We start from the raw sequence: 13574 nt of genomic DNA on the forward strand, positions 1-13574 counted from the left end.
CAGAGAAAAATGCTGATGGTCCTCAAGCCCCTGACTTTGGGTGAGGAGGCTGGGAGCCAGCATCCTGCGTGTTAAATACCCCATTATGGGATCAAGACCACAGTGGCACTGGCCTACTGAGAAGCTTTTTAAGTGACAGCTGGGCTGGCAGGATGTTTAAGGAGAGTCTGAAACTGTCCACAGGACCCTTGACTTCAGATACATTTAATTTGGGCTTGAGAGCGCTAGGGAGTGAAACATTCGGCTCCATGTTGAAGGAGTTGGTGTTTGAGGCAACGCAGCAAGTGATCAGTAATTTTAGGATGAGACTCATATATTCTACTGAATTCTTGTTTTGGCAGTAGTTAACCATTACCTTATCTCAAAATAATTTCAATAGCAACATCCCACTGTAATGCTTTTTTTTTTTTTTTTTAACACCACAAAATCTTCAGATCTACCAGTGCCAAACTAGGCTAGAGGGAAACAAGTCAGCTCTCCCCAGCTGTGGAAAGTCTTTACTTTTCCCAAGAGCCATGGACTGGCAGACATTTGGTGGTCATGGTGTTGCAACATTTAGGAAAGGCATCATTCACAAAATCATTTCTGCTTGGATGCTGGCTGGAGGCACCTGCGGTGAGCTGGATTCTGCCTCTGAAGGTTATAGGAGCAGCAGGGCTGAGGCGCTGGTGTTGACAACTGATCAACTCATTTAATGCAACTTATCTGCTCCTTGTAATGTGTATCTCCTGTAACGGTCAGATAATGAAGACACTGATTACCCTGGAAAGGCCAGTGATTCATGACAGGCAGACAGTGGCTGCCTGGCACGTTTGCCTTTTACAATAGCTATTTAATTACACAGTTACTTGTCTGATGCAGAGTAAATGTATTATCTCTAAATTAGCCTAAATGCAACACAGCTAGGACAGGCTTTCCTTTAGTTCAATTTGCTGAAGCAGAACTGTGCCTTTCTAGGTGTCTCCTGGCCCCATACACATGGCCTGAGTTGTGGTCTCTCTCTTGTCCAAGAGATGAATCTTTCTGGCCGAGTTTGGAAGTTCCATGCTCAGGGAACGGGCTCGTCTGGCTCCATCCCGAGCTCTTTCACCTTCCTTCAGCACTGAGGTCCCCGTGTGCACAACTCCAGGACCAGCCCCAAAGTGCCAGGTGCTTTTGAACCTGTTAGGGGTTGTGAGCTCTGTCTGGGATCTGTCCTGTGATGCTTTATTTTTCCATCTGTCCTGGCTGCAGTAAGAGCACTGACACATTATAAGAAGATGCAGAGGATGAGATGCCAAAGCATCCTTGGAAGAAAAGCAAATTCATGTGATGTTTCATTTCAAGTGATGTTTCTACCTGTTAGAGGAGTCTGTTCTAAGAGCAGGGGTCCACCGTGGACAGCCACAAAACAGAAGACACTTATTTGTATTGAAGCCGATCCATTTAGGAACAGGATCAGATGAAGTGACTCCCTGTCAAAGCAGGGACCAGAGGTGACAGTGTGGCAGGTCCTCCCAAGGCTACATCCTGAGGTTTCAAACTTCTGCAGTGACATGATGGTGGGGAAGGTGTGGGACCGCAGAAGTGCAAAACCTTTTGAGGAAGATGCTGCATGTTGATAATCAGCAGATGGTAACATAAAACCAACCAAAAGCAGAAAGTTGAGGGGAAGTCCAGAGAGATGATAGATGCCCCATCCCTGGAAACATTCCAGGCCAGGTTGGCTGGGGCTCTGAGCAACCTGATCCGGTTGGAGATGTCCCTGCTCCTTGCAGGGAGGCTGGGCTTTAAAGGTCCCTTCCCACCCAAACCATTCTATGATTCTAAGTCCACTAACTCACTTGAGCTGCTGACAATCTAGAGAGAATGCTGTGAGCATGTGGGAGAAGGGCAAAGGGATGCCAGCCACTGGCAGTCCTGCACACTGAGATTTTTCACGTGATAGTTGAACACCTTCCCCAGAAAGGGTCGAGTGGAGGTGATGGGGATCCTCTGTTTCCTACAGCACTGGGTTCTGGTGGATGCTCTGGCAGATGAAGCAGGATCTGCTGTGGAGAGGAGAGAGAGCAAGAAAGGAGACTGTCTCCTCTTGTCCCTTCACCACAGACCATTTCTCATGTGTCAGTGCAAAAGCAGAACCCACTTCATTTTACCAAGTCTCGGTAAGAAGTGTGTGTGTGCAGCCCTCAGGCGCATGTGTTGAGGAAGCACCTGAAAACCCTGAGTGTCTGAAAGCAGCGTGGCACCCAGCACAACTTTCCTGTATTGGTGAAGACACGAGGAAGGGGAGGAGGAGGAGGGTCGTCTAAATGTCAGTGACGCCAGCGTGTGTCGTGAGCTTCTTGAGAGGTGCAGGAAGTATAAAAGACAGAGTTTCCCAAAGAGGGTCTCTAGCAGGACCTGTGGCGCGCTGAGGCTGTGCTGGAAGATACGATGCTCTCGCTAACCTTGTGACTTCCTTTCTGTTTGAAACGCGACCATGGATGGTGGTGAGTACCTGTTCTGCAGCCCCTGGCTTTGTCTCCAGCTTTATTAGTAATGCCTAAATTCAAGCCCTAAGATACGGGGATGAAGCACTTTTAATAGAGTATTTAAACAATATAAAAGGCTTTCATCTTCCTCAATTACTACTAAAAAAAAACCCCAAAACAACAAGCAATGTTAAAAAAAGATCTCAAATCACTTACTTCAGAAACACACACAAAAAAATAGACTTGGAGGGGATTTCAAGGGGCTATTCTGTCCCAAAGCAAATGAGCTCTTCTCATATAATTTGTACCTTTTCTTCCATATTATAATTTTAAAAAAATTAGAGAAAGAGAGAGAGACAATGCTACCTCCTTGGCAATATTTTAACTCAGTAAATAAATCAAGGAATTAGAAGCAAACGTATCTGAGTTTATTGTTGGCTAAGTCTGCCCAGTCTTATGCAAACTGTTTCTATTAATGAATATCTTCACTGCAGCTACAAAACTTTGCTGCAAAAATTATGGGTTTGTGCTTGCTCAGAGCTGGAACAGCCCGAGTCAGGGCACCTGTACGGGTCTCTATTCCCAGGGATCACCCCATCGTGAATCATGCCTCTTCTCTTTGGCACATGCCATCCCATTAGCCCAGGAGGCATAAAACAAAGTTTGTTTCTGTTTCTTGCTGAAAGTTTCAAACTTTCTTTTGCCATTTGTTACTGTTCTTTCACGCGCCGTGCTCTGCAGGCACCAGCTTGCAGGAGCTTGAGCAGGTGGGTGGCTGTACGAGGGGAATGACACTGCGGCTCAGAGAGACGGCAGATAAGATGCAAACTTTTCATTCCTCTAAGACTGTATGATTTATTATTATTTTTTTACTTTTTTTTTGATTGCTCAAATATTTGCAAACCCCGATTACAGTGTGACAGAGGGAGGTGCAGGGAAGAGGGCCAGATGCGATAGCTCAAGCGGGTAAATTACTTGATAACCAGATTAACCAAAGTGGGTTTCCAATACAGCCTCTCTATGCCGGAGCGCGTGGTCAGAACTGTAATGAGGATGGTGAGAGGGATGGGACAGCAGCCACACAGTTCATCCCACTAAAGCCTTCTTCCAGGTGTCATGAGTTAAGCTTTGTAACAGGGTGAAATGGGAGGTGTCACTTTTTCTCTGTGACACTTTCAAATCAGAGCTTTAAATTAGCGAGGATGTAAGAGGCTGCCCTGGGCTGGGAGGTGTGGATGTCCTGGGTGAAATGCTGCGAACAGAACCAGGGACAGTCTGTGAACACGCTGGGATCTGAGCACCCAATGCCCTACAGGTGCCTTAACCACAGCACAAGAATGGGGACTATCGCCTTCTCCGTTTCTGAAGAAATTAAGACAGAAAAACTTAAAGTGATTCATGTGAAATCACACAGAGAGCTAGTCTGGTACAGCTGAGAAAACCACCACTTCTTTTTGTATCTTTGTCTGCTGTTCCAACCCCAAAACAAGTCCTCGCTTTCCAGGCAGGGATTTCTCCTCTGGAAAGGTCGGCGGAGATTTCTGCATTAAGCAGAGGAGTGTTCCACGTGCTCTGTCTGAACGCAAAGCTGCATGGAGTCAAGCTTGTGCTGAACCCTGTGCTGAGTTAGGAGGAGGGAGCTCAGGGTCTCCCAGCCTCCGAAGGGACCTTGGTGAAAAGCAGCTGGGGGATGCAGAAGGCGCCAGTGGTGCAAGCTGGAGGTACTGGGTCCAACAGGACCCAGCAGGCAGATGCAGGGAAGGGCAGAGGGAATGTTCTCATGGATGCATCCTTGCAGCTTCTGGCAATCAGTGGCTTAGGAAATCTCTGCACCCAAACCAACACGTGGTGTTGGTGCTGGACCTGCACACCATACATCACTCTTATCTCACTTAAACTTTGGCCTCCACAACATCACGCAGGTTTCTTGTTTCAAGGGGTTCAGTATTTGGGGGACAGCTGTTACTCTGACTTTACCTTATAGGTAAAGGTTAATTATGACAGGAAAAAGAAAGAATTAATGAGAACCTGACAAGAAGAGTATGACCATTTTCCTCCATCGGGTTTTTTTTTGTCCCACTATTGTATTTCAGAGGAGTATTCCAAAAGAAGTATTTCACAGCACTGCAAAATGCACAGCATTATGTTGTGGTTTTGTTTTTTTTTTAACAGTTATGTAGGAAACATGATTAGCTCACTTAAGAATGAATTTTTAACCTTGCTTATCTCTGCTTATCTTGTCTTTTAAGTGACAATTTCCTGACAGAGTTGGAGGCAGGTAATTATTAACATTTTTCTGTAACAGGTCTATGAATACATTAATTAAGTAGATTTAATTTCATTGGGTCTGTTCACTCCTGAAGCAATGCCATCATTCCTCTGCCGGTTGTGAGACGTGGAGGGGACAAGAGAGGGGAGAACAGGCACTGAGCTGTTAACTGCCAATACTCATTATATTGTGAAGTATGATTAATTTTTCTCAGAAATATCCGGTTCTTTCCCCAAATGCCTACGATACTGGTGGTGAAGACGCACCAGAAACTGGTACACGTTTAAAGATATAAACAGTACATTACTCACTGCCCACACACGTGCTAAGGTGCTTGAGACTGAAACTTTTGCTTTGCGGTTCTGGCCAACAGAAAAATCTTCTTTCACCACAGGGGTTTAGCCAGAGCAGGCTTGCTCGGCTTTGCCAATACTCCCTCAAGCATTCCTGACTCTTGCTTTTCACTTTGTGCATTCCTCACTGGAGGCAAGCGGCTGCTTCTCCACACTGGCCCCAGTTAGAGCCTCACCTGCCTGGGTAGGAGCTGACCTAGTGCCTCATTCTCCAGGGTTTTGTTTGCCCAGTTTTAACCATCCTGCATGGTTGTGTTTTGCTCCTCTTTCCTCCTCTGGGTAGGCTTTCTGCTACCAAATATTTCTATGATTCTTGTAGTCAGAAGCTTTTTTGGGATTCACTGCTACTACCGCTTCTTTTCTCTTGCCTAAGATTTGTTGCGGATGCCGAGGGAGATTTAGATAAACTGGATGGGATTTATTTGTCCAAACTTATCTACCCTTCTGGCACAGCATGGAATGAACTGCTCCCCAGATGCTTACACCATGGCAGTTGAACCACACCTTAAAAACACCAGTTTCTTTTCCTTTGCTATCGAGGGAGCCTAAATCACCACCACCATCAGCGCGTCACCAGCTGAGGGGCATGGGGGCGTTAAAACAAGTCTGACTCATGTGCTGTAATGAGTTTTTGTTGCCTTTTTACAAATAAGGTTTCTAGTTCAACTGTTTGCGGGGACTTTTGAGAGGGTTTTTTTTTTCTTAATATTTTGAGGAACAAAACTTTAGGAAAACACCCACAGCAGAGAACTGCCAGAGGGAAAAAAAAAAAAGTAAAGCAAGCTACCTAAAATTGCTCATTAAACTCCAGAGCATGTCTAATTTCCCCTTTACAACTAATTTGCTGCTTCTCCCTCCCTGCTGTGGCCCTTGACCCTGAAGAGCACTGCGGGGAGAAGTGAGTTTCATCCAGTTTGCCTGAAACTGGTGACGCAGGGACTCACTCAGCAAACTCATGCGGGAAGACCGCGAGGCTGCGCTGCCTCTCTGGTTATGCCTTTGCAAATACGCAAGCTGAGGCGGGGGGACAGAAAGAGGGGAAGAAAGTGCAAGCTTTTTTTTTATATTGAAAACTCATTTGACATTTAAGATACCTGAAGCAGCCACCCAGACGGGGGGCAGGGGAGAGGAAGTCTGAAGATCTTTAAAGGAGTGATACTTAGCTGAACTGTTTCAGGATCGTTAGTTGAGTCACTTCATCTGTCCTATTTCGTTAGACACTTCATAGCGTGTTAAGAAGAAAAGAACAGCAACTCAGCAGGGCTGCGCACTCATGACTTTTCAGGTTAAGCAAGGGCTGAGTTGATTCTGGAGGATCAAGGGGGAGACACAAAAAAAGCCAAGGAAGATGGTACAGTGCTGAGGGGACAAGTGTCCTGGGCTGGCCATGGTACCAGGCAGCATCGCGTCCTTTGCAGGAGACAACCAAAAACTGTAAACCAGGCAATGCTGAGAGCATTGCACTGATGGAGTCAGGTTTAGGTCAGTGCCTTTCCTCTGTGGACTGAGAGTGGCTCTTCTCCTCCGCCTCCTTTTTATAAGGTTTCTAGGAAGTTAATTACCTTGGAGGCCTCAGCCCCTGCCCAACGTGGCTGAGATGTGCCAGCACAGGTAATTACTATCTATCAGCAGGCACAGGCAGACATAAGCACAATTGGCCAAATTTATGAACAAACAGGCTTATCCACAGGGAGAAAGCTATACTCTCTAAAAGAACCAGCCAGCTGAAGCCAAAGGCATCTCCTGCCTCTGCCCGAGCCTTGCTTGGTGATCCTGGACCAGATAATCAGCAGGGAAGTGAGGGGCTGCAGCACAGGGAACTAGCCAGTGCCTAGCGAGACATCCTAGCATGACATCCTAGCATGAACAGCACGACCCTTAAAACAGCCGGTGCCAACTCTCCCTCAAGGACACATCTTCTGCTCACGCCAGAGCAGAGGCAAGGGCTCACTCACAGTTGCCAGATCACCTTCTAGCTTGAGCAACTCTCAGTCACAACTGCCTGAGGCAGATATTGGCACGTGCCTTAAATAGAGCAAAGAGAAAGCTTTCACTGGCCTCTGCCTTGCTAACCACAGCAGGAAGAGCTGTTCATCTGAGATTGCTCTCACCATTGTCACATCTGGCTCTGAATTTAATTTTTCCTCCCAGTTGTCAGCATCCTGTATCTCCACATCCAAAGGCAGCAGAAGCCAACGCTGACATTTAGTGACAAGCAATAAATTTCAGCCAGCTTCAGTCACGCAGATCCTGCAGGGAGCACCTTCCTGTTCTGCATTCAGTTCCACACTTGTCAGGGAACAGCTGGGCCAGATTTATTGCACTCACAGCTGTGTGTTTTACATCAGTTGAGGATGCTACACCCTTACAGCTCAGAACAAGGCACAGGAGACAGGCTGCTGACTGTCTGTAGGAAAAAAAAAAAAAAATATATATATATAATAATGGTTACAGCGGGCACAAGTTAAGTGTCCTTAGCTATCAGCCTTTACAGATAAAACCGGATAGAACCAGAGGGGCCACACTCCTCAGACTTAATCTGTGCTCTGACAGAAACTTGTTCTGTGACCCTGTCTTATCCTGTTAGCATCTTCACCGGGTTTTGGTCTATCCAGCTGTGAGGAGCTTTGCAAAATGCCAAGTATGCTACCACTGCGCTTTCAAAGTGATCATCATGTGGAAACCCCCACTCAACTGCTAACACTAACACAGTGTCTCCTTCTTCTACAGGTAAGCAGTTAAAGGTCACCCTTGTGGTCAGCCTTCCTCTAATTTTTCAGGTAAGATGTGAACAACAACACTGTTGAAATGCAGCTGCATTTGTGTTGTGAGAGCTCAAAAACTTTGATAAGCAAAAAAGCAGCCACCTACAGTCTGGCAGAGATGTGTGGGGACACGGCTGCACACACTAAGGATCCAGCCCCTATGGAGGTGGGTGGTGAGACAGCAGAGCAATGGTAGAACCCAGAGGAAAAACAAGCAAGAGGAACAAAAACAAAGAGAGAACAGAAACAATGACACACACTGCAATTTTAAGATAGCCCAGACTGCTAGAACCAGGTCCCCTTCTCGCACCAAAATGAGCATTTTCAGCAAAGACAAGAGCATCCTTGCTTGTGAAGAGCCAGCTCGTTGCTCTCTGCAAATACCTGGCCAAAGCGCTGGGGTCAGTGTTGAAGAGCTGACATACCCCAGAAGGAAGAGTCCACTATCTTCCTCCATTTGCTCCTGCTCAGAGTACATCTGAAGCGGGAAGGACTGCCCAAAGCACTGAGCTGTGTCGTGACCCGCTCCTGAACCGCGAGCCTGGTCCTAGTGCTCGCGCTCCCACAACCACAGCAGCTGCCGCCTTCACCACACGACGGCCCCCGGCTCAGGCTCGCCGAGAGGCTCGGCAGTGCAGGGAGAGTTTTGCACCCTGCTGCTTTTCCCTTTCACTTCCGGTGGCACGCCTCCAGACAGCAGGCAAGGATGTGGTGAACGCCAAGCCTACCTGAGATGGAGCACGCACCAAGATACTGGGTGATAACAGGCAGAGGTATCCACGGGAAACCTTTCATCTCCGTGCAACGGAGAGAAGGCACTGGAGACTAGTAAGTTGCAAAAAAGCAGGGCACACGTACCATGAGCTCACTCTGCCCGGTAGGTTACGGCAGCGTAGGAAGATAAAATAAGAGTAATCAGAACTTAAATCAGGGGCAGAGGCCTGAATGAGACACCGGCAACGCGGCCGTGCCCGCGCAGTAAGTTTCCTGCTTCACTCTCTGCATTTCCTCCCGGTCTCATTGACATCTCTATAAATTTAGCACAGAAAACCGCGCAGGGAGGCCCCGGCTTTGTCCTCTCATGAAGCTCTGTGCCCACAGCGCTGATCCAGCCGCTCGCAGGCTCACCCCTCGCCAGGGGAACGGGGCAGCAGCAGGACCAGGAAGCCCAGGAGAACGCTGGTGCTCGCTGTGTCAGGCTTCTGCCGGTTACAAACGCAGCCGCTGCAGCCCTCTCCGAGCACCGGCACAAGTGAGGAGCAGATGTGAGCAACAGGAATAGCTCAGCTGGGAGAAGGGAGGAGATACTGAAGTCAGAAAATGCCCAACAAGTAGAGTCAGTCAGGAGGAAGTGTCGTCCCTTCTGAGAGAAGGAGAACACTGAAGGATGTATTTTTTTTTCCCATTTTATGTGCCAGCTGACTGTGCCCATACAGCTGTATGTGGGTCCTGAAACACTCTGGAAAGCAGCCACATACCTCAGAGCTTGCAGGTGTTGCTTTGGCTGAGGGTATAACATTTCCCACTTTGAGCCTCAGAAAAACCCCAGACTTACGGGAAACGTTTTGAGCCACAGGACCTTGACAATTCTGTTTATGATGTTGGCATGAGCCAACGCCTGGGAACACCCTGGGGCTTTGCGGGCCGTGGCTGGGTACTCCCGCCTTCTTCACAGGCCAGCACCAGGCTTCCTTCGTGACACAGCCACACAGGGGCACAGTACTCGTCCCACTGCATTCTTCTTTTCTTCCCTGTTCTAGTTCTGTGCCGGAAACAACGTCACCGATGACTATGACACCAACACCACCATTGACTACACCATGTTCGAGATCCTGTGTGAGAAGGAGGAAGTCCGTAACTTCCGTGCTGCCTTCCTCCCAGCCATGTACTCCCTCATCTGCCTGATGGGGCTGCTGGGGAATGGGCTGGTGATGCTTACCTACATCTACTTCAAGAGGCTCAAGACCATGACGGACATCTATTTGCTGAACCTGGCTCTGGCAGACATGCTCTTCCTGCTGACCCTCCCCTTTTGGGCCACAAGTGCAGCCAGGCACTGGCTTTTTGGGGAGTTTGCCTGCAAAGCTGTCTATTGCATCTGCAAAATGAGTTTCTTCAGTGGGATGCTGCTTCTTCTGTCCATCAGCATTGACAGGTATTTTGCCATTGTTCAGGCCGCCTCGGCCCACCGCTTCCGTCCCCGAATGATATTCATTAGCAAGGTTACGTGCATCGTCATTTGGCTCCTGGCCTTCATCCTCTCAATCCCTGAGCTGGTTCACAGTGGTGTAAATAACTCAGACAACCAGCCCCGTTGTTCCATCATCACTAGTGACTTGCAGACCTTCAACATTGGCATCAAAGTGTCCCAAATGGTTTTTGGCTTCTTATTTCCCCTACTGGTCATGTCTGTCTGCTACCTCATCATCATCAAAACGTTACTACAGGCCCGCAACTTTGAAAAGAATAAAGCCATCAAGGTCATCATCGCTGTGGTAGTTGTCTTTGTTGTCTTCCAGCTGCCCTACAACAGTGTCATGTTGGCCAAGACTATCTCAGCCTTCAACCACACCAGCTCATGTGAGGAGAGCAAAAAACTTGACATGGCAGATGATGTGACCTACACTCTGGCTTGCTTCCGATGCTGCCTCAATCCCTTCCTCTACGCCTTCATCGGTGTCAAATTCCGCAATGACCTCTTCAAGCTTCTGAAGGAGCTGGGCTGCCTGAGCCAGGAGCGCCTCTGGCAGCTGTCCAGTTGCCGTGAGAGCAAGAGGTTTTCCTTTGCCATGGAGACAGAGACGACCACCACCTTCTCACCATGAGCCAAGCTTCAGGCAGGCTTTGACCAAGCTGAGGGCTGGAGTGGTTTTATACACGTCCTCTATTCGGAATCACTGGTAGAGCAAGACCTGCCACTCCTGTAGGAAAGGCAGCTGTAAGAGGAAAACACAGGAACCTCCCCATATTTCAGGCAACAAGCACTGCTAGCCAACACTCCCATGGATGGAGAGACTTCAATAAAGCTGTGACTAAGAGCACAGCAAGGGAGAGGGAGACCAGTGAGTCTAGAATTTATCATGCCATTTCACCTTTATTTTAGTCCCTCCTAGTCAAAGTGAGAAATGCTCAAAATAGAACATTTTCCCTACAAGTGCATCAGCATTGCTTGTTTTACAGCTGAACTTCCAAGAGCATCGTCCTTGCTTTGAATGCTGCTTTTCACAAGACTACCTATTGCTTTTTCATACCTACAAAAGTGATCCCTGCTGCACTGACGCAGTGGTCAAGAAAAAACAGCACCAGCAGCCTCAGGCTCCAAGTTTAATCCAATATGCAATATAAGCTGTGAAGTATCCTAGGATGCAACTCCATGCTCTGCCTTCCCCCATGAAAAGTGAGAAAATTCCATAATTAATACTAAATCCAGACAGATGATACACATAATTTCAATAACTTTGTATATTATTGTGTCAACTCATATATTTGTCAGGAACAGTACCTCACTTCTGCCTGTCTCTGGTGTTTCACCTATAAAGAAGGTGCATCCTAAGCAGCACAAGTTACTCCATCTCAGCATTGACTTGAATTCTTTAGAAGTGCTGCTCCACTCCGGAAATAAAAGTGTCCTTTAGCTTCTGAAAGGGCATCTGCCTGCAGAAGTTTAGATTCAAACTTTTTGCACGAAGACAAATTAGTTACAAGCTCCAAAGAACCGATGTATTTCCAATCACCAAACACACAAACTTGAAAATAAGAAAGAGATACTTCGGCATCAGTCCAGCCAGGTGCTTAAAATACATTTTATCACTCAGATATCAAGCCTGTCCTAGTGTCATCTTTACTCCTTATGTGCTGATGGACTGTTTACTCACTTACTTGATACAAAGCATGTATTTTAGTAGACTGGTGCCAGAATCTTCAACATTTTAAAGATTCAAACCCAGGGCAAATCCTGGGCATTTCTTAACGTAAGACGCTCAAATTCAGGATATAGTTGTGCCCAACCATGTCAGTCTGCCAGTATCTGAAGCTTGCTTGTACCTAGCTTTATTGGCTGCTGCGGACAGAGTCTGCTGACTTTCACATACACGTGGGAGCCTTCTGTGCTATTGCCGGCTGACCTCAAGAGATAAACAAGAATGTGGGTTTTCTTCTCCCTTCCCAATCAACATGTCTTTCTAGCAGTACTTTAGCAGCTGGCTTTTAAGTCAGATATGTATTTCATGTATAAGCTCTGGAAAACATGTTTTGCATTCGTACTGTCAGCACTAATAAAGATGCCGTTCACTGTGGTTTCATTTAAATGCAAAGGACAGTCACATGTGGAGGTTCGCTGCCAGGGTCATGTACTTGAAAGGAACATGGCAGCTGAACAACTGATTGTCATGTAAAATAAGACCTTGAAAAGAAGCCCAGAAGGTAACACCAGTTGGTGCATTTACTAGGAGAGTGAAGATCCCTACTGACAGATGAATACCCTGGGAACTGCTGTCATGGGACATCTGAACGTCTCATCCCCACAGTGCACAGCTCTCCCCAGAGCCAGGTGTCAATGGCGAAAAGCCTTGGCCAGGAACCACCCTTGGTGCAGGGCAGGAGTGGGCTAACTCAGTAGAGGTACAGGGCCTCACCCTCCAGAGCAGCAGTTGAACAGTTTTTTGGAAACTATAAGGCATGTTCCAGTGATCATACAGAGCAAAACTCAAAAAGCCATTTATACAGGGAACTCTCTGGATCATAGGTTGAAAAACATCGCTTTTAGAGACATGAGAATTAAAATCAACCTTCCAATGAAAGAATTCCATTAGCTGGTTTTGACACAATGGTGCCAGTTATATAGCTGGCTGCCATCATAATTAAATAAATTCTTCATAAACCACTTGGCTTTGGGGTATGGGATCTTGCCAAGAGCTGGGATTCAGGAAGAAAGCACACTCTGCTCCACATTACCTCTCTGTGCTGAAGTACAATCCCATCCCACTGTTTGACACATTTTATTTTATAATGCCCATGTAACGCGTACAGAATTGCTGCTTCTCTGTTGTATGAAATGGGGGGTGACGACTGACACTGAAATTTGTTCTTGGTTTGTTCCTATAGTCCTTACTCAGGCAAGGTGCTCGGCTAATAAGAACTTTGCCAGAGCAAGGACTACCCATAATACAGGGTCTTTTTAGTTTTCTTCATCAGTAGCAACATATTCTTAATGTATATTCGTATATGTAAAGCTGCTTTACACAGAAAAAGTTAAATATGTACATGAATGTACGCTGAAGACACACTGCTTTAACTAAAATTTTTTATGCAAAATACATTCACCTAACTTATTCTAGCAAGGAAAACTGCTTCCCCAAAACATGCAATTGGAGTTGCCTCCTGTCTGACAAAAGCCATTCCCCTTCTCAGTTTGTAGAAGTCTTCAGGTCTTTATCAACAAGACGTATTCTAAATCGGAAAACACGCAGCTGTTTTTATACAAATGAGATACTAAAAGTACCATCTGGGACAGCTGCATCAGGTGCCTTCTCAACCAGACAGTGGTGACTTCAGAGTGCATAGCTTTTGTTGTTGGTTTTTTTTTTAAAATAGGCCGATGTTTATATGTTTCATCTAAATAAATGGCAAATTTGTTCTGTCTAAGATCCTAACTTGAGAGTCCCCACTGAAGTCTGAAAACTGACTGTATTTTGCTATTTGTGGCAAATAAATTATAACAATTTAAAAGAAAAAC

The 13574-nt window shown here is 46.6% G+C and overlaps 1 protein-coding gene across 1 annotated transcript; it reads left to right on the forward strand.

Annotated features, from left to right (window-relative positions):
• Nucleotides 1–2382: 2382 nt before the first annotated feature.
• Nucleotides 2383–13571, forward strand: CCR7 (C-C motif chemokine receptor 7). The gene is made up of 3 exons (XM_010124537.2): nucleotides 2383–2471; nucleotides 7806–7855; nucleotides 9601–13571. The coding sequence occupies exons 1-3, from the start codon at nucleotides 2462–2464 to the stop codon at nucleotides 10663–10665; spliced, it is 1125 nt and encodes a 374-aa protein (XP_010122839.2). The 5' UTR covers nucleotides 2383–2461; the 3' UTR covers nucleotides 10666–13571.
• Nucleotides 13572–13574: the final 3 nt, after the last annotated feature.

This window comes from Chlamydotis macqueenii, chromosome 25, assembly GCF_036417535.1.
Source record: "Chlamydotis macqueenii isolate bChlMac1 chromosome 25, bChlMac1.mat, whole genome shotgun sequence".
NCBI lineage: Eukaryota > Metazoa > Chordata > Aves > Otidiformes > Otididae > Chlamydotis > Chlamydotis macqueenii.

Coding starts and splice junctions, on each gene's coding strand:
- CCR7 (XM_010124537.2), top strand. Junction 7,856..9,600: donor GCCTTCCTCTAATTTTTCAG/GTAAGATGTGAA, acceptor TCCCTGTTCTAG/TTCTGTGCCGGAAACAACGT.